At 37.5% G+C, this 27326-nt stretch overlaps 1 protein-coding gene across 7 annotated transcripts in view; it reads left to right on the top strand.

The window, feature by feature from the left end:
• The window catches only part of SLC4A4 (solute carrier family 4 member 4), a 192196-nt gene that overhangs the window by 135337 nt on the left and 29533 nt on the right, over positions 1-27326 (top strand). For all 7 annotated transcript variants that reach the window (XM_075202433.1, XM_075202423.1, XM_075202397.1 and 4 more), the window contains 9 exons: positions 5781-5938; positions 9211-9298; positions 11199-11353; positions 15083-15196; positions 16428-16602; positions 19204-19337; positions 19571-19842; positions 23345-23415; positions 25148-25339. In XM_075202433.1, coding sequence (XP_075058534.1) covers positions 5781-5938; positions 9211-9298; positions 11199-11353; positions 15083-15196; positions 16428-16602; positions 19204-19337; positions 19571-19842; positions 23345-23415; positions 25148-25339 — 1359 coding nt within the window. The remainder of the gene's footprint in view (positions 1-5780; positions 5939-9210; positions 9299-11198; positions 11354-15082; positions 15197-16427; positions 16603-19203; positions 19338-19570; positions 19843-23344; positions 23416-25147; positions 25340-27326) is intronic.

Genomic DNA, 27326 nt, shown 5'->3' with positions numbered 1-27326 from the left:
AATGTGTTGCTTTTCAGCTAAAATGTGTTTTGTGCTTCTCATTTGCAGCACTGGGTTGTTAGTATCAGTTTATGTGAAAGCATAGTAATCTTAGGTTTTAAGATCTATCAATACAATTATGTTTTATGACTGATAACTCGATTCCTGCCAAAACAATAAGAATAAAATATTGTTCTCTATCATTTATTAATGTAGCTGTAAAATGAATAGCTAAAATTGCATTGCTGCCAACCATTTTCAATCATTTCTAGGGCCACTTTGCCAGTCAGAATCTTAGCATGTCACATGTGGTACTGTGTAGGTGGAATACAATCCCCATCACATGACATAGTTACTTGGTTATACTATAATTAACTTGTTGAATATTCCTCTACAATAATGATTAACTTATAAAGCCAAGAGAATAAGAATAGATAATAAGAAATTTGTGTAATATACAGATTTAGAGGAACTAACAATTAACATTATAAAGTTTGTACTCCTAGTTTCTCCTTCACAATTAAGAGGATCTCCTAGCTACTATTAGCAGAATTTCAAAAGTATGTTTAACCAATAATCTTTGTTTTTATTTAAAAAAAAGTATTCATTTGTAGTTTGAAAAATGTGAGATATAATCACAATTATTTTGATATACTTAACTATTTTAATATTTTTATTATGTAAGACTGCCTCAATTCAATTCTGCACTATAGACTATGCCTGATATCTGCAATTTCATTTGTCACTTTTAGTGGTAGGGCCAACACAAAAGTAAGCAGGTTTAGTACACAATTATCCCTAGCCACACCTGTGGTAGGCGAGGCTAATACAAATCACAAGGGCTGGAAGAGTGACAGCAACGCAAAGAAGAGATTATCACAGTAGGAGGACCTAACGCACAAGTAGCTGCTCGCTGCTGATATTATCAAATTTAACACCCATTTATTACATACAGTCTGTATAAGCTGTTAGTATGTATAGTCATAAAAAGAGAAGGAACTGTATACTGTAGGATTGATTGATCGTTTGATTGATTGATGGGTATGTGTTGTCAGAAGTCTTAAATTAACTGTTAGACTGCTGTAGTTATAACTGAATCAAGTTAGGGAAATACAAACAGAAATAATAAATATGTTAAAGGGTAAAAGATGTGAAAAATTAAAAATATATATAGTACAAATATATATATAGTAAATTCATAAAATGAATAGTTTAATCTTGGTTATAATAAGTTCACAAACAATTACTGATAAAAAAACATTACAAATGACATCAGGCAACCAGTCTAACTGGAAAAACCCCAGTAAGGTCTATGGCCAATCCGCCCCTGTACATACTAAGCAAAATTACATTTCTGATATTCAGTAGCTATATCCTAAAACAATACTAACACTGCTGCATTCTAACTACATTCACAGAAACCTAATTCTTGTTTCTGATTTATATTTTTATTACTATTAGCCTCAATATTTTCCTAACCATAGCCTGAAAAATCAACAAATTATAGCTGTAGTTAACACCCCTGTTTGCAGAAATAGCTTCCATTACAGACTGCAAATAATTATCTGTTAGCCAAAAAAGTTTAATGGTCTCCATTATTTGACACTTATTCTTCCCTGCTGCTTCATCTTAGGTCTTAGGTGCACTCTGTTTGTCTCCGCTTATTGAGGGGGAGATGAGGAAACTGGGTATCATCAAGGTTGCTACAATACAATTTCAGGATAAAGGTTTTTTCCACTTTTATTTATTTCATGCATGTCCACTGTGTTTCTGAACGAGCGCGATGCTACGTCATTTTCTGATATCCCTCACTTCATACACTCATGTAGCTGGGCTAAGTCTATGTAAAGCCTGCGCTGTCAGTTACTGGGCTAGCTGTGGTAGTTATCATCATTTATCAATTTAAAATGGCAGATGAGATGGGTGTAATCGGGTGGACTAATTAGAAGCTACAATTACCATACATTTATAATCTGGTAAATAATGGACACTAGGGGCCTGATTCATTAAGGTACTTAAATTAAGAAGTTTCTTATTTTAAGTCTCCTGGACAAAACCATGTTACAATGCAAGGGGTGAAAATTAGTTTTCTGTTTTGCACATAAGTTAAATACTGACTGTTTTTTCATGTAGCACACAAATACTTGATAGCTTATGTGTACAGTGAAATTTAAAGTTGATATTTGTGTGCTACATGAAAAAACAGTCAGTATTTAACTTATGTGCAAAACATAAAACTAATTTTCACCCCTTGCATTGTAACATGGTTTTGTCCAGGAGACTTAAATAAGAAACTTCTTAATTTAAGTACCTTAATGAATCAGGCCCTAGATCTATTGCAACACTGGGGCAAATTGTGAGAATGATTTTGTACAAATCAAGAGATGTCTAACGGGTTAGTTTTCAAATCCTTCATTTAGCATGTATAGAAAGTTTTAATGAATTTGTTTGTGCTCTTCTGCAACTAAATAAATTGGGGGTTTTTCTATATAGCTTCCTTCTATGTTTTTCAGCAATGAATCCCTATCATAAAGCAGATTTGTTTGTTTTTCCTTTGCCCTGCAATGAGACACAGGTCTACTGTCCTCTCTGCATTTGATCCGTTCGTATTCAGATAACCACTTTGTGTCATATTCATAATAATGAAAACAAGCAAATGTTTTCTGATGTACTTGGCAATATATTAAAGTCACCCGATGGTGAAAAAGTTCTCATTTTATTTATACTGGAAAATCACACTAAGCTCTCTACATAGTCAACTTTTCACTTATAAACCAGCAAACTTTTTTCCTGAGTAAACAACATTCCTGCTTGTATCATATTTGTACTGATAGAAGAAAAAATGCTCATAATTACATTGCAGTAACAATTTGACACTCCAACTGTGATAAACCATTTCAATCTTTTTATTAAAAGGGATATTTAGGTATTGCAAATCTATAAACCAGACCAAAAACTAGGGACCATCTGGTGCAAAAATAGGAACAGAGATGTGGATCAAAAAAGACAGACTTGCCCTCCAAAAGAGGGATAGTTGGGAGGTATAGTAAACCTTAGTAGATAACACAAAAAATTAGCTTAATAATTTCTGCTTCCAGCATACCTGCCAACTGTCCCGATTTGAGAGTACTGTACTGAGTTTTAGGACTTTTATCCCAATTAGGATACAGTTGAGAGATATGTCCCAGTGAATTATGCACCTTCAATGCCACACATACCAGTGGCAGGTGTGTGCGGCATTGAAGGGGTGTTTTTAGAGAGTGGGGTAGAAGCAGCTGGTAGCCCGGTGCTTCTGGGTCTGTCTAGCATTAAAGTAGTACTTATCTTTTTTCCATTGCATTGAAGATTGGAGATAATATGGGATTTTTAGGCCTACAAATGTATAGTACCACAGTTGATGACACATAATATCCTTAGGAAGGATGAAAAGGAGACAAGATATTATTTTGCTTTAAATTCTGTATTCCACAAGGGTATACATTGTTCATCTTTGGTTTATTTTTCCCATAGTCTCTGTTGGCATTTTGCCGTTACTTTGGGGCTTACGTGTAAATGTACTCCACAATGTACGTTTAATTTCACTATAGTGAAATTATATTTATATATATATATATATATATAAACTATTTTTTCCTTTCTATGTAATTAACACCAAAAATAAACTGATTTTGGAGTCAGATCTCTTATATTAATCTTGCAGTAACTTTTTCAAACAATGTCTTGTCTCCAGCAACAAATGTACACATGCTCTTTATAACAGCAAACAGCATAAATTAGAACTAGTCAGTATGCGTATGTGTGCGTTTATGATGCAACTATTCAGGGGCAGGCTGGGCTGGGTGGCAGGGAGACATCTGCCCCCCAGGTCAGTCCCATAGTGGGCTATCTTGGGCTGGGTCACTGGGCCATCTGCATTTTTTTTCCATTAAAATAAGCTGCTGTGTCGAGTCTTGCCCCCCCACCCCCACCCCCGAGCTAAAATTCGCCAGCCGTCCCCTGCAACTTTGAGATATCCACACAATACTTTAAGACAGCAACACATTTCAGTCTCTAGAGCAATACCAGAAAACTACATTGTTACTTCAGTGTTTGAAATCATGCAGAATAGTGTTGTATATAATACAACACAGGTGCAAAGCTTTCATTGTGTCTGATTTGTTCCATATAACTGTAAAACATTGCACTTCATGGTCAAATGGAAACTGATAAAATAGGACAGCAGGATAAAATAGATAGATTTCATGGCTTATACTATGGATGTTGTTGTTGGTGCTTTTTTGTAAAATAAATAGACTTTTTTTAATATCTAATCCGTAAAATAGCATTTTTGGAACATGTTTGAATCATGCAAAAAAGTATAATGTCTGTGATGTTTACCTACCAAAAACAGCGTAATTACAAACTGTTCCTAATATCCAGAGAAAGTTCTAATGATTTTTCTCTAGAAATGGTTGTCCCCATTTCTTAATGACGAAATTAACAATATACTTTATTTTGTTGAGTATATAAAATGCAATTTTCATTATTCATGTTCTATGGGCTTTTCAAGTTAATATGCAATAGATAAAAGTACTTAAAATACAATAATAGCAAGGCCAGTAGCACAGTAAAAATGACACAATTCATCTCGCACTGATTGGTCACTGTTTACTTCCATTGCTATCTATCAGCCAGTCCAATATGGCAGTTGTGGTCACATCTCTCCCTCTGGGCATACTGGGAGTTGCATGCAAGCAGGGCCGGTTCTGCCAGTAGATAAACCTAAGCTGTTGCCCTGAGCACTATGGTTTATGATGCACATAAAACATAGAATGAATGACATAATGTCACTCGTTTAGTTACATAATATCGCTGATTTGCTGTTTTTAATGCCCCACAGAGCCCTGCATGCAGAGCGCTGACCACTAACATGGAGGTTCAGCAGCTTCTTCCGTTTGAAGCTAATGTCTGCTACTTCTCCATGTCAGTGATGGACAAAGAGTGCTGCACTGGGCTATGTTGTCACAGTCCAGTGCCATTCTCCCAGTGTGACAAGAATAGAGGATGCCCCCATCCCCCTCTTTCCTGCTTGCTCAGGTAAAAAGGGCCCGGAGGCAGAGTGCGCCCACGTACCTTCCGCTGGCCCTGCATACAAGCCTTATTAGCATTGTGGAGGGGGAGCTAATCACTATGTAAATGAGTAAATCAGCAACTGCCAGGTCTTTGCAAACAAGACAGAAAAACTATCCATTTTAAACTCTTTCTTTGAAAAAAAACAGACAATTGGAAACGTGTTTTATTGCTTCCAATAAGCCCAGCTGTTTTTTAAAAGGTTTAGGTGAGCACCCTCTTTAATCTTTGAATTTAGTGCTTTGTAATGTTGTGAAAGCTGTGTTATTGTGTGCATGGATGTCTTCCATGGTGTATGCATGTGCTTACAATGTGAGTAGAAGTTGACACTAACCGCAAGTGTGCCCCTTTGTCATCTGACATGTCAGTGATTAAGTTAAGGCATTTTCTATGTATCAGTTCAGCTTTCTTTTGCTTGCAGTATGGCACTCATAACATCTGTAAAATGGTAAAGCCAGATTCATTGCTCTTTCCATATGTGTGTGTGTGTTTTGCATACATTTTTAGAGGTTTGCCAACTCGTTTCACATGAGTTGTAATTTTCTCCCATCTCATAAAGTCGACAACTTGCTACTCACACTATAAAGGACTCAATTATACAGTTATTTTAGAGCATGTAAAATATAGTGCTAGTGTAATACAAGTTTATTACTTGTCAGACATGCTTATATTTGCCTTTGTTTATCTTTTAGCTAAAGAACAAATTCATGAAAAAATTGCCAAGAGATGCGGAAGCTTCCAATGTGCTTGTTGGAGAAGTCGAATTCTTGGAGAATCCCTTCATTGCTTTTGTTCGGCTAAAGGATGCAGTAGTGTTTGGCTCCCTGACAGAGGTTCCTGTGCCCACACGGTAAAAGATTTTCTACTCTGCGTTGAGTGGTCATTAGGTATGATTAGATGTGCACATGCTTTACATATGGCGCTGTGCAAGCTAACAAATTGTGAAAAAGTGCGTAGTGGTTGGCACTTCTGCCTTACAGCACCAGGGTCATGAGTTCAATTCCCGACCATGGCCTTATCTGTGAGGAGTTTGTATGTTCTCCCTGTGTCTGCGTGGGTTTCCTCCGGGTGCTCCGGTTTTCTCCCACACTCCAAAAACATACTGGCAGGTAAATTGGCTGCTAACAAAATTGACCCTGGTCTGTCTCTGTCTGTGTGTGTTAGGGAATTTAGACTGTAAGCCCCAATGGGGCAGGGACTGATGTGAGTGAGTTCTCTGTACAGCACTGCGGAATTAGTGGCGCTATATAAATAAATGGTGATGATGGTGATGATGATGATGATAATTAAACCCAGAATATTACATTATCTATATAAATTATATATTTATATCTTTTTAAGTCATCTGGCGACATTCACAAATATATTTCTATATATAGTTAAGATGTTTATGATGGTAAATGTAACTAATTTTTAAGATGCGAAACACCCTAGAATTCTGTTAATAGCGGTACAGGAAGTGTGGTGCAAATAAAAGTATGGTGATCATCACATCCTTATCTCAAACATGATTAGTGCCAAACGTGTCCTGAAAGACTTACATATATATAGTTGTAATTGACACTAAAGCAATTTACATTATAGTTTAAGTATGCTGCAAAGGTCTCCTGTTTCCTTTAAAATGCTAGATATTTTCTTTTATTTTGAGTTTTATTTTCTTGGATTTCTTATAAAGAAGTCTTTTCCTTGGGAATTCAATGAGGTAATGCGTGCTGGGATTTAAACATTGACAGATACAGTCATTACAGTAAAGACAATAAAACTGAAAGACACTGATGCATAATACTAATGGAAATAGAGCCTTGTTTTTCATATTTATTTTTTTTCTAAAATCCATTATATGTTTGTCTTTAGCACCAAGTTTTATCTGCAATTTAGCAATTCAATTAAATTTACATTTGTGAGGAGTGTGGAACCATTTGCAGTGTCGGAATCTGCTGAAAATCCCATATGTAAATCCCAGGAGAGCAGTGTATTTAGAGGAAAGTCTCTGCATTCTGCAACAGCCATTTGCGTAAAGCTATCATACTCTCATCTTCTGTTATAAGTACCATCTAAAAGCTAAAGAGCACAGAACTCAATATCAACGTCTGATTAATAAGATGGGAATGTAAAGTTCAAAAGAGAGTGCAAAAAAAAATAATCTAAACAGGACCTCCTGGTACACAGCTAGATGTATTGCAATCGCTTGTGGTGTTTGTGGCATAAAAAGTGTCAGTTTTAGGTGTTTATTTACACTACAATACTAGAAACACAGTATTCCAAATTAGAAAGATATGACTGGACCCTCCACATTCACCCCCAATGTAGTATCTATTTCACTTGTTTTTTTTACTACAGCATACCTCTGCTCAAACTGCATATTTCACTAATTCTTCTCTGTGTGAGAAGAAGAATTAACTATTTCTGCCCATTTTAATGCATGGTAATTCTTTATTAGCTGAATTTAACATATTATAAATAAAATTGTGAATGTGGCATAGGCAAACATTCGGGCATCTTTCCAGTTGATTCACTAATACTTTTTTAGGGCTTTAAAACTTGATTGACTAATTTGGCCTTAAATTAAACGCAAGTGGAGACCATTCCAGAGTTGAATATATTATCTGTCCCATCTAACTGGGGGTGGGGGGGGGGGGGGGTTGTGCCTACTCTCAACCACCATAGGTTCCTCATCAGCTGCATAAGGAAAACTAATTGACTGTTACAAAGATGATGAAGTCTACAAAAACATAACTAATAATGGAAGATAAGGTGAACGGTGGACTCAAAGACTCTTGCCTAGTATACTTAAGAAGTCATTGAGAATTTGGGGTGGGGGTAGCTGCCCACTATTTTAATCTATTTATTTTTTTATTACACACTACAACATCTCAAATTGCTTTTTGTATGTCTCATTTGCATTTTGGGGTTGTGAGTGTGTTTCTATCTATGAAATTGTAAATTTTACTATTGTACATTCTTCTAAAATAAAGTATTCTACTAGGTTTTTGTGGATTTGAAATTGTTGCATTTTTTTTATTAAGTTACTTTTTGTATTTATTGATTTTGGTTTTCTATTCTGTGTTTGTAACCTAAAGATGTTAAGGTGGCTTAGGTACTAGCTGTCCTTTTTCTATTCTATGTGTGTGGCCTATCTGGTAGCATAGGTTTTTCAAGCACTTCCTATGTTTTGTAACTGTCTTTATTATATATTATGTTATAAATCAGATTGTGTCCAATACGTGTTGCTTGGAAGTGGTCAGGGTTGTCGGCCGTATGTTGATTATTTAGGATCTGTCAATATTTTTACTATATTTTTAGAATCTGCTCTATTTATGTGCTGTAGTTTCTCTCTTTGAATTTTTCTGTTATGTGTTGTGTTTGGCCTAGATAGGTGATGTTGTTTGTGCTGTTTCTTTCTTTGCAGCTAACAATATTTGCTATCTCTTACACCTACAGACACAACATGTCCCTAGTTCTCTTAATAATTTATCTTCCCGTATCTCTGTTTTTATACCTCTAATCGTTTTCCTCACTGTGCACATCAATCATCTATATACATCCTTCTCTGAATCACAGTTTATACAACCTAGTTTAATTTATTCCTCTATACAGTTATTATCACTTTGATTTTTTTTGTACTTATTTCTTTCACTTTTATTTTTATCATTATTGTTTAGTATTATTATTGAATCTACATTCACTTATTATTTCATCATTATCCCAAGTTTAATAGCAGGTGACATTGTCCATACCTCCCAACATATCTGTCCCCGACAGCGGGACAGACATGTCGCATTGGGGCGTGGCCACGACCCATTGGAGGTGTGACCATGGTGCAACGGGGCCTGGTCATGCTCCCAAAAGGCTGCCTGGCACTTTATTAATTTTTATTCATGTTAAACTAAAGGGAGGGGAACGGCATAAGAAAAAGGGTAGGATGAGACATGGGAAGAATGGTTTTTCAGCCAACTCTGCTTCAGCCCCAATGTTTGTTTGTAGAGTGAATCCCAATATCTGTCCTCTGGCTTTTGTGCAACATGCTGATATTCCTGCAATAGCTCAGAGGTGTGTATGTATTATGTTTAACAATGTTTTATGATATTCTTCATTATCTGTGTTTATACATTTTATATCTAGATTCCTTTTTATCCTGTTGGGACCAAAAGGAAAAGCCAAGTCATACCATGAGATTGGAAGAAGTATAGCCACCCTAATGTCCGATGAGGTATTGCACTAACTATTGACAGATGTCTTTATTTTATAATACAAGTATAGATATGTCAAGGCTGCATAATATTATTTTTATTATTATTGTTATTGTTCTCCTTGGTGGGACAGTTATCACATTATGTACAGTATAGTATAAACAGGCTTGTTCCATAGTCAAATTTAAAATGCCTATATTTTTCACGGCTTCGCACTACAGAATCCTCTAAAAATGCAATGTTGTGTCTTTCAAAAGAAAGTAGTCTATGCTAAAATAATTATGTGTAGAAGGTTAAATACTCAGCATTTGCTATTGCCCAAACCTCACAATATTTCTGATGGGAAAAATCAGGACAATTTAGGCCACTCCCCAATCCGTCCAACTGCACCTCATTCTGAAAATGCCACGCCCATTTCCCCATCACCACAAGCCACACATCCCTTTAACCTCTAGAAATTGGGACTGTCCCACAGAAAACAGAACTTTTTTAAGGCATGGCTGTATACCACAGAAGCTATTTCAGAAAACTTGTGTGAACTGCTTAAAATATATTTCCCCCCTCACCTTTGTGTGTTTCCTTTTTGTGCTTGAACTTTGGAAGTCCACTTTGGGGGAAGACTGTGTTATAATTTCCCATCATGCATTATGATTCCACATCTTTGCTCTCTCCTCATTTTGTTTCCTTCTCTTTGTCTCTTTATTTTCTCTCTTGCTAGCTCAGCTTTTCTTTTCTTATAAGGGCTCATTTACAGTTGATGCATTTGCACTCCGAACACATATGTATGTGCATTTATTAAGTCGGACACGTCACAAGATGCGTCCAGCTGTAATACAGTAGCATTTGCACCAGAGGTATGTTAGGTGCGTATATTTACACCCCATGATAGTGTAGAGGTAGGAAATATTAACTTGACAGTTTTAGTAGAAAATTCTAAAGTCACATTACTTTATTTGAGCACAATATAATAATGTACTTAAGCATAATATACAAAAGGGAGATTAGTATCTTGACAGGCTTTTTAAAACAACTTTTATTAACAGCAGTACATAAATACAAAAAAGGGAAATGATTAGTATCCTACACAGGATAAATGCATTCAAAGTGCAGTTTGTTACATTGCAACCTTTGCAGATTTTCAGTAAACATAAAATAGGGAAAATAAGAAAAAGGGGAAGGAAATGAGGAATGGATTAATGAGGTTCCCTCCAGCACTTGCAAGATATATGCCTCCTATAAGTCATATATGTTAATGCACTCATTAACATGCACTCATGCACTCATTAAACCACCTCTAATTGTAGTGTACTCAGCCTATGCTTGTTCACCCCAGTTTAACCTCACCAGGCATAATAAGAAACACGTCAACAATATGCAAAAAACGATATAAGGATGTATGGGTACATATTTTTGGTGCACATGTGCAGTGCAAATATGTGTAATTAACACAAAAAAACTGACATACATGAAACTCTCAATGAGCCCCATAGTAAGTAGTATTTGTATTAAGTATTCACCTCTGTTCTGGACCATATTAAAGAAACATTATTTAAATTGAACATAAAGGGTGCACTCAATCCATATTAAAATTTGACTGAATAATGTATTCATTTACAAAAAATAGTTAAATACAGATCTGCATGTAATCCTTAATTTGCATGCCAAAATTGAGTTAAAGTGTACTAATGATAAAAGGTTATGTGTAATCTTAGCAATGGGAAGCAATAATTCTTTGTCATGTGAACAAAATCTCTGGGAAATCATTGCTCATAATTAGTTGGCAATGTCTTTAGCATGCAGCTGAATCAAAAACCTGATCTTCATTTGGTGACTCCATAGTTGATTAATAGTGCTCCATATTTTTCTAAGATTTGCAATATCTTTACAGGTTTTGTTAAGATCTTATTTGTTTCATTTTAGGTATTTCATGACATTGCCTATAAAGCAAAAGACAGGCAGGACCTGGTTGCTGGAATTGATGAATTTCTAGATGAGGTAATTGTGCTTCCGCCTGGTGAGTGGGACCCTGCAATAAGGATAGAACCGCCTAAGACCCTTCCGTCTTCTGATAAGAGGTAAAGTGCTAAAATATAAGTCAACATATTGTATAAATAACTTGTATTATTATATGCTGAGCTTGAAGATACCGTAGAACACAATGGGCTAGATTCATCAAGGCCAGGGCCGGATTAACCCGAGGTCTAACTGGGCTATAGCCCAGGGTCCTCGGGCATCCAGGGGGCCCTTCAAAGTCCGCAGCAGCATTATTGATCGGTCCGGGGGCGGGGGCGCCCCCAGCCCGATCAATGCTGCTGAGCACTGTCAGTCTAGTCCTCCGTCCCCGGCGCTCAGTACTCTGCTTACTGAGGAGATCTCGCAAGTGAACTCTCGCGAGATCTCCTCAGTAAGGAGCTTACAGCGCGCCGGGGACGGAGGACTGAACTGACAGGTAAGCTCTTTGGGGGGGGGCCCTCACAGGGGACGTGGGCAGTGGGCGGCTCACAATGGGGGCCTCACGGGGGAATGGAGGCGCCCAGGGGCCTCCATTCCCTTAATCCGGCCCTGATCAAGGCACGTATCTGCCGATTTTGTCCGTATCGCATTTCAAAATCACTCTGCATATGTCCACCTCCGAATCAAGCCTTGGGCATCTCGGAGTTACTTGTTTTTCTGCCATATCCCTTGCTCCAGGTACGGGGCTAGTCTAAGTCCTGAGCACTAGTGATGACAGTCTAGTATGCATGCTATAGCATGTGTTTGTAATCAAGAGAAACTGTAAATGTTTATTTTATGTTCAGTGGAAAAACACTTTTTTTTTATTTTTAATTGTTTTGTCATTAATGCTTATATTAGTAACAGTTAACATTAATTCAATAGGTATTTTTTCTCTGTGCGTTCTTTTGCAAATGTATATTCCACATAGGCATTGAATGTATACTGCAGTGTCTTGTGTGGTAGAGCACAGCAGACCTACACTGGAATTCATCAGCTCACGTATCTTCAGATCCATTCCTTCTTGAATTCAGTACTACGCAGAGCCAATTGACGTACGTTTTTAAACAAACGCACTTTGTGCTCAGTATGCGTTCCTCGATGAACCAGGCCCAATGCCTTGAGTTAGTTGTAGTGGATTGTAAGATTGCATAGGATTGTATTAAAAGTTGCTAATAATCCACACAAAGTTTCTACCAGAGTTTCAAAAGAACTTTAGGTAAGATTCAGAAACAAAGGAATATTGACTAAATATGTGGAGGTCAATTATGAGGACCAAAACTCAGCTCCAAAGCATATATGCAGCTCTGGAACTACGATTTCATCTCAATTTGCCTAAGTGCACATACATTTTCCCTAACTGCATAGTTTGTGGAGCAAGATGGCCATATTGCAAAGGAGATTGGAGGAGTTGAGCAGAGTGAGGGTATTCCTAGCGAACTACGCCTTGGAGCACATTGTCTTGCGAAGCAGTGCAGCACTAGATTTAATTTTGTGTTGTGATATTATTGCAGCAAGATAAATGGGTGGAGAGCGCACATCTTATAAATCCATTCCCACTTCACATAAGTACACAAATTCTAAACTCAGAGCTGGTGGAGATCAGATGTTCTATACTATTATGAGATAAAACCCTTCCCATGCACAAAGATTTGTGATGGGTCACTTCTCTATACTCATCCTCCTGGACCTCTCTGCTGCTTTCAACACTGTTGATCGCACTCTTTTCCTGCACACACATCACTTCATTGGCCTTTGTGACACATTTCTTTCCTGATTTACTTCTTACCTCATTGCTCTTTTAGTGTCTTTACCTCTAGCACACCCCACTATCTAGTGGGCTCCCACAAGGCTCTGCTCTCTGCTTTTCTCACTATACCACCTCTTCTCATGGGGAACTTATTTGCTCATTCAGCCTCCAGAACCACCTCTGCGCCAATGACATCCAAATCTACATCTCCTCCCCAACCTCTGCAGTTCTGTATTATTATTGTTGTATTATTATGTATTCTTGTTTAACCAACTGTCTCTCTACTCTGTCCACATGTATGTGCCAACACTACCTAATGCTCAACATGTGCAAATGAGAGCTTATCATCTTTCCTCCTCCCAGAGTCAACACCTCTCTCAAATCTTCCTCACTGTTAATAACACAATTTTCAGTCTCCCAAGCTTGCTTTCTTAATTACCCACTTCCTCCGCCCTCTGATTTATTCCTCACATCTCCCTGTCCTGTCAACTCCAGCTTCACAATATTGCCGGAATATGTCCTTTTCTTACTCAACATACTACCAAAACTCTTTGCCATTTTCTAATCATCCCCAGTTCTGACTTGTGCATCCTCCTCCTATCTGGCTTTCCCGTCACCCATCTATCCACACTTCAATCCGTTTTAATTGCTGATGCAAGACTGATCTTCATTTCTTGCCGCTCCAATTTTGCCATACCACTCTGAAAATTCCTACGCTGGCTCCCCATGTCCTCCAGAATTAAATTCAGATTACTCACCCTTACTTACAAAACCCTCAACAACACCACCCCTTTATACATCTCAATCTCATATCAAAATACTCTTCTTCTTCCGCTCTTAGATCTACCTCTGACCTAAGCCTAACATTGTCTCTGGAACCCACCTCTCACTCCCTTCTATGAGACTTCTCCCGTGCTGCTACCAAATTATGGGATTCCTCACTACGCTTATTCCTACTTATACTACCCGCACTAATACACCCTCACAACTATCCCAATCTCCACTCTGAGACAAACTGGCTCCTCTTGTTTCATCTGTGCCCTCTTTCAATTGGAATGTAAGCTCTCTAATGAGCAAGGCTGTCCCTAGCTTTTGTTTTCATGTCTGCATTTATTTTGTCTACCTAGTGTTGCAGATTATGCTTCTATTATTGTATTAATAGGCACACATTGGGAAGTACTTTGTGATATAATTTTTATATTAAACCGTGTAGCATACCTTCCAACATTTGGAGTCTCGAGAGAGGGACAAATAAGCCACGCCCCCGTCGAGCTCAATCACCACCCGCGAACTTTCTATTTGCGCAGTTCACGCATGCGCATTGGCGCTTTTAGGACAGATGTCCTGCCCCACTTCCTCCTAGACCACCAGGGAAGTTGGCTGCTATGGGAATGGAGCGTGGCGCTCCGATACCGAGACAAATTGTAAGTCGAGCGGGACAATGGGACAGTCCACTGAAATCGGGACTGTCCCCCTGGAATCGGGACACTTAGGAGATATGGGGGTAAATGTATCAATATGCGGGTTCCTCAACACCCGCGTGTTCAGCCTCTTCAGCGATTAAATTTCAAGCGGCGCTGCATTGTAAAGGGAAGTTAACCCTTTACAATGCAGCGCCGCTTGAAATTTAATCGAGGAAGAGGCTGAACACGCGGGTGTTGAAGAACCCGCATATTGATACATTTACCCCATGGTGTAGTTATCTCAGCATACAGACAAAACACATCTTGCATGTAAGACCGACATGACAACAAAACAAGTAGAATGTTCTTTGTACAACAGAGTACATTACTGTAACACAGAATGACAACACAGTAACACATTTAGGAACAGCTCCACCTGCAGTCCCTCCAGTGTAATCACATTAAGTCTGAGTCTGTTGCAGTATCTCAACACCTGGTATGTCCTGCTTTTATGTAAATCTTGTTTTCCCTGATACTCAACTATAATTATAATGTGCGCTAGGTGAAATGTCAAAGTGCCCATCAGGTTTGATACACAACTGACCTCTTAAGTCACACTGTCAATTCTAACATATGTCTAACCAGTTTGCTGTCCACAGGAAAAACATGTATGCAGGTGGGGAGAACGTACAGATGAATGGAGACACTCCTCATGATGATGGTCATGGAGGTGGAGGACATGGTGACTGTCCAGAGCTGCAAAGAACTGGACGGTCAGTGCATTTATGATTGGTTATTATAATGCACTTTCATATGTTGTTGAAAATGGTTTTCCTTTTTATAAACTCAACCTTTTTAATGTTTAGGTTATTATTACTTGAAATCTTTCAAACCAAGAAAACTTATTTTTTTATCTAAGATAGCTTTGCACAATTTAGTGAATGTGTTCTAAAATAGAAGAATATCTCTCCAGTCTTAGTAGCGTTAATCTCCTGTGCATGCAGGACAATTTACTATGTGCAGTACAGCCGTATTAGAGCTATTTAGTTATTACGTGCCTAACATATTCTGCAGTGATGTACAATGTAATAGATTGCTGGGACATAACCCTGAGACATTGCAGTCTAAAAATGTAGGCAGTTCATGTAAGACATGAGGATTGTATCTATAACATGCAGGCCCGGCGCTCCCATTAGGCAAGGTTAGGCAGTTGCCTAGGGCGCCGGGCTCTGGAGGGCGCCACAGAATGAAAATTACTTTAAAACTGTGCGGCGACCGCTGACCATACCTTTCATGGCTGCCGCACAGCTTCAGATAAATCCATGGGGAGGGGTAAGGGGCTATTGATCACCACCGCCGCCTCTCTGTTCCGTCTCCTCCCCTCCACTCACTGACTGTCGGGCGTGACATAATCATCACGGCCCGACAGTGTTAGTGAGTGGAGGGGAGGAGACGGAGCAGAGAGGAGGCAAGCTAAGGTAAGAGAAGACGTGGGGAGAGGGGCGGGCCGATTTTGTAAGTGTGTCGGGGGGAAGGGGCGCCGATTTTGTAAGTGTGCCGGGGGGCCACCGATTTTGTAAGTGTGCCGGGTGGGGGCTGCCGATTTTGACAGTGTGCCGGGTGGGGGCGTCGATTTTGAAAGTGTGCCTAGGGCGCCAAGGACCCTAGCACCGGCCCTGATAACATTGGCCCTATAAAGAATAAACATATTGTGCACACATTAGTTTTTGCTGCCTTCACTATGTGGTTAATGCAGCTCAGGGAGGAAAAACACATGAGTGATTTGTATGAGAGGTTGATTTTACCAGAATATTTAGGGGGTGTATAGTTGAGATAGGGAATTCCATAAAACAGTTTATATCACTAAAATGGTCTTGGAGGCATGTTTGAGAAGTAGAGGAGGAGAGGGATATAGTTGGGATTTGGAATCAGTAGTGGTTTTCTTTAAGTTGCTTGACTTATAGAATTATGTAACTAACCCAACATACTTTTTTATCTCCACAGGTTTTGCGGAGGGTTGATTGAAGACATCAAAAGGAAAGCACCATTTTTTGCTAGTGACTTTTATGATGCATTCAGCATCCAGTCACTTTCAGCCATGCTTTTTATTTACCTGGGAACTGTGACCAATGCTATTACCTTTGGAGGGCTTCTTGGAGATGCCACTGAAAATATGCAGGTATTAATGATTGTCCGAGAATTATTAAGATTATTTACTAAAAAGCAACAGCAATATTGTAGATGTTGTGTTTATCTATGAATCACTATGTCATTTATGGATACATGTTTCTGTTAATTACCTAAAATTATTGAATTCTTATCAGCCATTTTGTTTGCTACATAGTGCCCTATGCTCAAGTAAGAGTGACATTACCAAACGTTGAGAAATATTTTGGTTGAATTTTTCTAGCAACTCTATTAAGAGCATAAACGCTTTGTCACATATACTGTATATAAATTATTATTCAAAGCGTTTATTATAAGGTGTAAGGCATACTTGCCTGCTCTCCCAGAAAATCCTGGAGACTCCCAAAGTCCCCCAGACTACCGGGAGAAGACTACCATGAGCATCTGCCCACTTCCCTAGTGAAGTGAACAGGGAGCGCCATGATGGTGCTCCAAATCTCGTCATCATCGCCCCGCCACTCGCTCTGCAATGACGATGATCATGGCATTGCGCAGCAGTGGACAGGACTTTGATGATTTGGAGTAATATACAGATTATTTGGAGTAATATACAGATGATTTGAAGTAATATACAATCTGTATACCATCAGGGACAGATTGAGCATTAGGCACAGTAAGCTTTTGTCTAAGGGTGGCAGAGTTTAAGAAGCAGCTTTTTCTCTGCGTTTGTCATTTGTGTTCCATCATCAAAATGGCACTATATGCTACTCTGTAAAATACTAATGATGCTAATGATGAGTTTTGATTTGGTGAATGATGAGAGAGACATATTTTGACTTAATATTTGCTATATGCGTAATATTAAGAAGAAAAATAATGATTCAATAAAATGATTCTCTGCTTTAATCAATCCATCTTATCTTTATTATATATTGAGACAACAGCTGGTTAATATCCACAAAAATTAAATTATTTCCCACAAATTATTTTGTCTGCTCTTTTGTATCTTTTTCCATGACGTTCATAAATAAAGAGCTCCATAGAAGCCTGTCTGTAAGACATCATTGTATCTCTGTAGCACAGTGTTATTTAGATGGAGACAGACTTAAGTCAGAACTCACATAATTGTTGTTCTTTGTGTCCATTAGTATTCATTTGGGAATGGAATTGTAAAGTAACCTAAGATAATGGAGTCTTAATTTAAAACCTGCTATTACTGTGACTATTTCAAGCTTTGACCAACTTGTTCAACCCACCATAAACAAGATGTGATCAAGAAAAAACAATTTACAATACTTTTATTATTCTGCTTATATTTTGTTAATGTTTTTCTATCCTATCTAGCACACATTTAAGACAACTGAAACTACAGGTTATTTTAAAACCAATGCATCTTTCTTTTACAATGAAGTAACTAGTTATTATTTTATATGCAGTGTCTGATATTAACACCATAAAATATTGACAGATTGACAGATAAGATTTGGAAGATTTGCAGAGAGCTATAATTAATAAACATCATTTCACTCTTTTCACAAAAATCCATTGTTGTAGTAATATCCTGGGCATGTAACGCGCAATTTTAATATTTCATATTGTTTTAAAAAAGTTACTCGAGACACTTAGGGCATTTTACTGAAGGTTATGTGCACACATGAGTAAATTAGTTGGGTTTCTCCTCCATACTGTTTTTGACAGCTGAACGTAGGTGAAATAGAATCTCACAGTGAGATCTATGGAGAGACACTGGGCAGTGCAAGCAGCTGTCTTTACAAAGAGGGAGCATGCTCTACTTTCCCTATCCACGCTCTGTCATCCTCCCTGATAAGATGGCTATAACTACTGCACACATCTCTACATCTCATCTCCTCCGTCCACAAGTCAAAAATGTAATGGGAAAAAAATGTAATTAATGAACACCCTTTAATACACTTGTTCAGCATTATATTTTCTAAACTTGATTGGGTGGATTCCAAACATTGTATAACTCTATAATGCTGCTTTACAGATATTGATGTGCATTTGCAACCAGATGCACACAATCATTGTTATAGGATTGGTGGGGAACTTGTCCTATACTGCACACTTTTCTTTTTGTCTGAAAAGGGCAGTGTATGGCAATTAATTGTTTCCATTATTTATTTTTAATTATTATTTATTTTAATATATACTGACAGCAATGGGAAAATCTTTCTTTTTAGTTGCAGTACCTTAAAGTTAGTTGTTCTTTTACTAGCCATCATTTTGATTGTAGTTTGTATTCATTACATTCAGTAGTGAAATTACCAAACACTAAGACAGGTAACATTTTTTACTAGTAGCCCTCTGCTAACAGCTTGAATAGTCAAGCAATTAATTATATGTGTGTGATAACACCACTGTATGCTTGTAACATATATCAACCAGTGTCAAATACTGTAACAAGGTGTAATAAAGTATATAAGAAATAATTAAAGGCTAAGACAACAAAATCAGCCAAATAAAGCAAAATATATACCAGGACTTAAAATGAAATTAAATAAACACACAGAAATAAACAATAAATGCTGGGTTTCACAGGTTCAAGTACAATAAATCTAATTTTTCTATTTTTTTTCCCCCCTTTGATATATAGAGATATGCAAGATCTTAAATGTATGTTCTTCTCCTGTAGGGTGTATTGGAAAGCTTCCTGGGCACTGCAGTCTCAGGGGCTGTTTTTTGCCTTTTTGGTGGACAACCACTTACAATTCTGAGCAGTACGGGTCCTGTCCTTGTGTTTGAAAGACTTTTGTTCAATTTCAGCAAGTAAGTTGAACCTGAACTTCTTTAAGTTTTCAGCTATGTGTAGAAGCGGTTATGTGAGTTAAAACCTTTATGGGAATATGTGTTTCATATTTGAGAGACATCATTTTGATAGATAAGTGTGACTAGTGCAGCAAGAATTTTGTATGGTCTTTTACAGGTTGTCAGCCTGCATTTTTCTAGCTTTCATTGTGCTTTTCATATCAGATTAAATTATTCATGTTTTCATTTTGCAGAGATAATGAGTTTGACTACTTGGAGTTCCGTTTGTGGATTGGCCTGTGGTCAGCTTTCCTCTGTCTCATCCTGGTGGCCACAGATGCCAGCTCATTGGTCAAGTATTTCACGCGTTTCACAGAAGAAGGGTTTGCCTGTCTCATCAGCTTCATCTTCATTTATGATGCTTTTAAGAAGATGATCCAGTTTACGTCCTATTACCCAATCAATTCAAATTTCAAAGTTGGTGATGTCACTCTGTTCAGCTGCACATGTTTCCCACCAGACATAAGTAAGCATTATTGTCCTTTTATTTATTTTTTATTTATTGTTATAACACTGTACAGCGCTGCAGATTTTGTGGCACCTTATAAATGAGAATAGTACTAATAATAGCAGTGCTGCATGACCAAAAAAATAAATTCCAACCTACAATCCAACCTAATTTCACAACCAACATCACACAGCGACTCACACCAAGCACCATTTAGCCAGTTATCAGAGCACCTGAAGGGATCCCACTTGAAAATAAAAATGCCATGCAGTTGGCATCTTGGATGAGAACTGAACCCAATGCCCCATGGAGGAAAGACAGTAATGCTAAATACTGCAATAGGAACAATCTTTTCTATTATTGTATTCTGAAAGTCTGTATTTTATGGTTTTGATATGGAGACATCAAGGCATACTTTACTCTAAAAATGTTTACTCTTTAAAGTGTTTATGATGTCATATAGGTATTTCATGGGGCAGATTCAATTGACCGTCATGTGCCGCCAGACATCACCACGACATCCGGCTGCGCACATTGACGGCTATCATTGTAAGGAATCTCTGCTTATTTTTTCTCCCACCACAATGGAGTGTGAAGCAAAATGAGTGGAGGTTTCAGCCGCAACATCGGAGCACTGTGTCTCTGTGGACTATTCTGGTGACAGATCGTGCTGAATTGAATCTCCCCCTTAAATCTTTCAACATTAATTAGTAAGCTTAAATATTGGACATTTTGCTTCTAAGCTTAAATAAAATAATTACATTATAAATTCAGCTTTCTATGCAATAAATTGATTTTTAATTGGGTAGTAAACCCTTAAATCTAAATTGTGAAAAATATGACTAATTATTCCAAAATTATTTTTAAATGCACATTTCCTATGTGTAATAGAAATGGCAGATACTAATTATAGAGTCACATTAAAAGTAATCTATTCTTTCATCCATAGCACACTAGCAAATAAAAAATAGTGGAGCCTGGCCCACTCTAGGTCACTGCTTACACAGGTAGTACGCCAATATACCCATAGCAGTCTTATGCCATGTGTTATTGTGAGATCTGACATCTGCCACTGGCAATTTGCTCTATTTGCCTCCATTCACTGTTAAGCTGAAAGGAAAAGCCAGCGGGCATGGTGGACATTCGTTTTATTGGAAAATGTATGTTGTTTACATTACATATACATGTATGTTCACTTGCACATAGAAAACTGAGCATTGCACAAATTTTGTGCAGTAAGTATTTCACTTGACTTACTTAAGTAATACTGTTATAGTTTACATTAACGTTTCTTACATTTTAACCAGGAAAGTAAAATGCCAATTTTTAAGAATATAAAATGTGTTGCATTTCTTGTGGATTTGGTATAACTGGTGCACTCTGTTTCATTACCCTGAAGGAAAAATAGCACAACCCGATGTTCCCATCACTTCTAGGGAAAAACCGGTTCTGTAATAAAGCATAGTTTAAAGAAAATATTGCAGTCACAAAAACACTAGGGGTTAAATCTATCAAGCTGCGGGTTTGAAAAAGTGGAGATGTTGCCCATAGCAGATTCTAGTTATCATTTATTTAGTACAGTAATTCCCGACTCCAGTCCTCAGGGACCCCTAGCAGTACATGTTTTCCATATCTTTTTGCTGGAGCACAGGTGTATTCATTACTAACTGACACATTTTGAAATATCCACAGTTGGTACTAATTATTTCACTTGTGACCTGGAAAACCTGCACTGTTAGGGGTCCCTGAGGACTGGAGTTGGGAAACAGTAATTTAGTACATTATACAAAATGACAGCTAGAATCTGATTAGTTGCTATAGGCAACGTCTCCACTTTTTCAAACTTAATAAATGTGCCCATAGCCATTACAAAACTACTTGTTCCCACTGGCTGTAATATTGTTTTGCTGTTTATTAAAGAGCATAACCAATTAAAAAAAATCTATTTCATACCTAAGTATCTAGGAGTGGGAATAAATGTTTTATAGCTTACATTTTTCAGTTTTCCGTCCCACACTCTAAATATCCCTATTGTGGCTGCAGTTTGAATTGACCTGTTTGGGAGGATACGCGGCTAGAAATCATGTCACTGACAATTAGTTTGAACCAGCATACAATATGATTGACACACGCACCTTGTAGGTTGCCATAGGCTACTGTGGCGATGTCCCCAGGTAACCCCTTTACATGCTGTGACTTACATATAGACTACACTAGTTAGGGGAAGGGGCATACGACCACTGTGTGTCATGGATGAGGAGATCTGTAGTCACTTGGAATAGGACTCAAGCAACACATAATTAAGCCAAAACAGGTAAAATCAACCATAAAAATAAAGTTGTTCCTGTAAATAATATATAACTACCACTTAGAGGAAAAAAAATGTAATGGCCCCAGTAAGTACAATTAAAAACAGTTTAGGTCAAGCTTGTTCAGGCTTGGGCCTGCAAGTAAAGTACCTGGTTCGTACACTAATGTTAATAATTATAAAACAATAGTTAGTTGGGCAGCAGAAAACTAATGCAGAATGCATCATTTCCTGGAAAAAACACTTTTCCTAGAAAACTTACTGCATAATTATTCTCCCTTTTGAAAGATCTGTGTAAGTAAAGAATGGCAGGAAAGGCAATGCTGTTCAATAGCCCTGTACTACTAGTCTGAGTTGGAAACTGGCATTGCCTGCTGCTTAATGGGACATAGCTACGACCTTCATCATTGTGTAAAATAACCTTAGTTCCTGAAAAGCTAAACTATTGATGATTTCCACACCTGGGGCCTGATTCATTAAGGATCTTAACTTAAGAAAATTCTTATTTCAGTCTCCTGGACAAAACCATGTTACAATGCAAGGGGTGCAAATTAGCATTCTGTTTTGCACATAAGTTAAATACTGACTGTTTTTTCATGTAGCACACAAATATCAACTTTAAATTTCAGTGTACAAATAAGCTTTTAAGTATTTGTGTGCTACATGAAAAAACAGTCAGTATTTAACTTATGTGCAAAACAGAATACTACTTTGCACCCTTGCATTGTAACATGGTTTTGTCCAGGAGACTGAAATAAGAAGTTTCTCAAGTTAAGATCCTTAATGAATCAGGCCCCTGCTGACTAAACTATCGACACGATGTAGCCTCCAAGATTAAATACTTTCTACACTGTGTATTTGCTGTCTACTTACTACTTTATAGAATATTTTTGTGATAGCTATTGAACTGACATGGTAATAATTATCCAGTATGAAAAGATGTAACTAAAATAGTTTTTTTGCTGTAGTGTAAGAGATCTTTACACAGTACAGTTATGGAATACACAGAGATACTACTTGTGGTGCACAGTCAAATTTTAAAGTATTATTTAGTTGCAAAGCAGGCACACGTTTGAAAATTGTATACACAGGTAAAATTTAGGATGCATTTGATTAAATTAAAAATTATAGGTAGGACAAAAAGTTAGTACGTGCTAAATTTGATTTGTGGTAATTGTGCTGTGTCAATTTGAAGTATTCATTGTGTTGCAGGCAACAGTTCATTCTTTAATGACACCACAGAATCCCCACTGGCCTTCTTAAATGCCACCACGGAGGATCTGGTGAGTATTTTCTATTTCCAATTTGTATCGCCCCTAAAGTAGAGAGCATCAAACACTTATGACATTATTCATAACAGGAACACAGTCCTGTTTACGTAAAGTTGTTAAATTTATACTATATAAGCACTTCAGCGTAGCTTCTTGCCTAACCTTTGCTCCACAACCAATTTGCTACACCTTTAATAAAAGAACCACCTTTGTCTCAATGGAAGGATATCGCCTTAGTGACTTCAAAAGGTTATGAGCATTTATCCTCTAATGCAGCTTTGACAAATTTAATTATTTAAAATTAACAGTACAGTCTTGAGTAAGACTAAAAACTGTGCCTCCACCCTCTCTGTGTTATAATTGTCTCATGCATTATTTAACCCCTTCATCATCAACATTTATTTATATTGCCAGCAAATTCCTGTCTGATCCATAGTAGATTGACTTTTTATAGATGTGGGCCTTAAATAACATTCCATGAGCAGTTTTCTTCCGCTCTCCAGACTGGTTCCAGTAGTGTTTTTGGGGGACAGTGGATGAGCACTGTTTCACCAGTGCTGAACTTTAACTATGGAAACCTGGTAATGACATTATCATGTCACCAGGCATTTACTCCTACTTTACTCCTGTACTACAGCACTGGTACATCAGCTAGCCTTAGATCACTATCACAAATGATCTTGCCATACTGAGGAGCAAAGGACACCCCCATCAATCCTCAGCACAACGAGACAATGCCCCTAGACTGAGTGTCAAATTTTGTGTATTTGTCACGCACTCATATAAAAATCTGTGAGCATCACATAGAATGAAAGTTGGTACAACCTGTAAAAAGAAGCCAACCTCCCAAATTGTGTCTGTATTACTGTGGCCTTGTGTTTTCCTGGCTTCCACAATAAAGACTGCGAGTGCTATGCATCTTTGTACAGTTGCAGTATATTTTACATAAAAATTAAATAAATGAAACCGTAACATACAGGTAAAGTTTCGCACTCAGTTAGACAGGAACCACGGAAGTTAAAAAAGAGGCTTAATTTCACCACATAGGACACAGATAGGACACGGAGAAAAATCAGGGGGGGGGGGCAAACCGCATGGGATCCTCCTGATTCTCCTTCAACCAGCCCTAGGCTTAGCCAGCCGGCAAATCCGCAGCAGTGGTTCCCCCTGCCATGATGCCAACCACCTAGGGAGGCAGACCCCAACCCCTAGGCTGTTCAGCACGGGGCTGGATTCGCTAGGGAGGTGGGGTCCGCTGTTTGTTCCCCTGATTTTCCTCCGACCAGCACTAGGGTTAATGTGACCGGGGAGGGGAGCATGCTTTTTTTTCTTCTTTTTTTTAACATTTGTTTATTTATTTTTAACTGTATTTACTGCCGGTGGGTACGGTGGCTATAGAGCCACCGGGCCTGCTGGCATTGCCGTTTAAATGTCGGCATTGTGCCTGCCTGCATTTTCACTGTCGGCAATCACAATATCATTGTTTTAGCTGTGTCGGGGAAATTGAAATACCGGCATTTAGCCTGTCTGCATACTTTTACCATAGGTAATATGACTACCACTGGTTCACTCTATCTTTAATATTCATGAATATTTGTACTGCCTACAAATTGGCTAACCTTATGCTGGCATGTAAAAAGGTAAACAGATGATACAGATAGTGTATGTGACAGGTGCTCTTTAAATAGTAACTGTCTCTGCTTGTATTCAGAAATGTCTAATGTGTTCTATATTTTCCTTGCAGCACCACAACTCCTCTATTGATTGGTCATCTCTAACAAAGAAAGAATGTTTGAAGTACGGTGGCAATCTTATTGGCAACAACTGTAAATATATTCCTGATATCACTTTAATGTCCTTTATCCTATTCTTTGGGACATACACGTGCTCAATGGCTCTGAAAAAATTCAAAACCAGCCGCTATTTCCCAACCACAGTAAGTATCTAAATATAAGGGTAAAGAAAACAGTTAACCTTACAATCTGTAAAGTGTGATTGCTCGCGGATTGCTAGAACCCTTACTGGGCAAGGGAACAAGTTAGTAATCAGTTACTTCCAGCCATGTTTGTTGAAGTAAGTAGTAAAGTATTGAATTTGCTGCGAATAATGACACTATTAAATAGTACCTGTCACACTCAGCGGAGGGAGCTGTTTTGTGAATGTAAGCAATATTCAGTGTCCCCCATATACAATAGTGAACCAACATAAAATGTTGAAATATACATTTTATTAAGTGCAATAAATGTAGATAATAATGATGATTGAAAATATTCAGTATCAGAGATAATGAGATTTGCACATGCTGATAATAGATGTGACATTTAAAGTTTAGAAAATAAAATATATCAGTGGTTATACAAAAATGAAGCCAACTGTAGCCACAACCTGTAGCTACATTTATTCCAGCTCAATTAATAGGCTGCATCCACATGAATATTCATTAAGCCAAAAGAATGACTGCTTCCATTGGAAGTAGACAGTGGGAAAATATTTATAATGTTCAGGTGTGCTGGCATGTAATTGCCTGCTTCACCTGCCTTCACAGCAGGATGCTTTGGTACACATCAGCACATACAAATACCTTTCTTCAGTCATAGTAGGAAGTGCTTGCTTGGAGGAGGTTTATAAAAATCATAGGAAGGTTTTCCTAATTGTGTTTATATTTACATGTTTAAAATTATCATTTTGAGCCATTTTCTGCCCCGCCATTATCTTTTCCCAGAATGTACATAGTTCATGGGTAAAATGGGTTGAAGTTGCTTTGCAAACATTGTTTCATTATTTCAATCATGGACATGTATTATTTTATTTTAAAATGTTATGCAGTAAACCGATAGATTTACTTACAAAAGTAATCTCATCACAATATATGTTGTACCTACTACATTTAGATCAATTGCTATAAATACAGTTGGCAAGTATGATTAATGCGGTCTTTAAATCTATTAATTGCCAAGCATCATTATTTGCTAAATCAATTACCTCTAAAGGAAGACTACATATGCTGCCTAGAGTGATATCGCCTTTTGTTCTAACAGGCTATTTAAATTGCAATATTTCCTGCTTTATGTTTGATCCAAAAAGTGATACAGCTATTTTGCCTACGGAAATGTGTGTGATCATGCAGTGCATTGTAGAACTACTGAAACAGAACCTACATACAGACATAACCTGTAGTCAGTTAATTAAAGTATCAGGTGAATCAAAGTTCAGTCAAGCAAACTCTACCCAACGTCAAACTTTTAAGGTCACACTGAAATGTTGGCTTTAAAAGATAAAAAAAAAAAAAAAAAAATGGTATATCAAATATAGCAAAATGTAAGCTTATGGCGTTTTTATCAAAGTATGGAACTTTGCTATTTTAAAATTTGTGATATAGAGGAAAATAAGTTAAACCTATATCTATCAAACTATTTGCTTTAATAATTATGCACAAGAGGTCTATCAGTTCCCATCTTCAATTTTTATGTAAATGATAATAGCAATGTGACATTTTTTTATAAATCTGTACAGATATATTTGTGACACTTTTAGGGGTAAATTTACCAAGCTACGAGTTTCCGGTGGGATTGAAAAGTGGAGAGGTTGCCTATAGCAACCAATCAGATTCTAGTTATCATTTATTTAGTACATTCTACAAAATGACAGCTAGAATCTGATTGGTTTTTAGAGGCAACATCTCCACGTTTCAAACCCGCCGCAAATTCGCAGCTTGATAAATTTACCCCTTAGTCTAGTAGTTGTATATAGTATGTTTAATGCAAGGTTTGCAAAAAAAGGCACAACTTGATTGCATAAGTTATCAAAATATTATGATATTAGGTGTATTTCCCATCTAAAATTGTACCATAAATGTCAATGTTCATAGTTTTTATTTGATTTTGCAACATCTTGGATAGTTTAGTGATATATAGCATTTTGGC

This window comes from Mixophyes fleayi, chromosome 1, assembly GCF_038048845.1.
Source record: "Mixophyes fleayi isolate aMixFle1 chromosome 1, aMixFle1.hap1, whole genome shotgun sequence".
Lineage (NCBI taxonomy): Eukaryota > Metazoa > Chordata > Amphibia > Anura > Limnodynastidae > Mixophyes > Mixophyes fleayi.
This window is presented reverse-complemented; position numbering and strand designations above follow the sequence as displayed.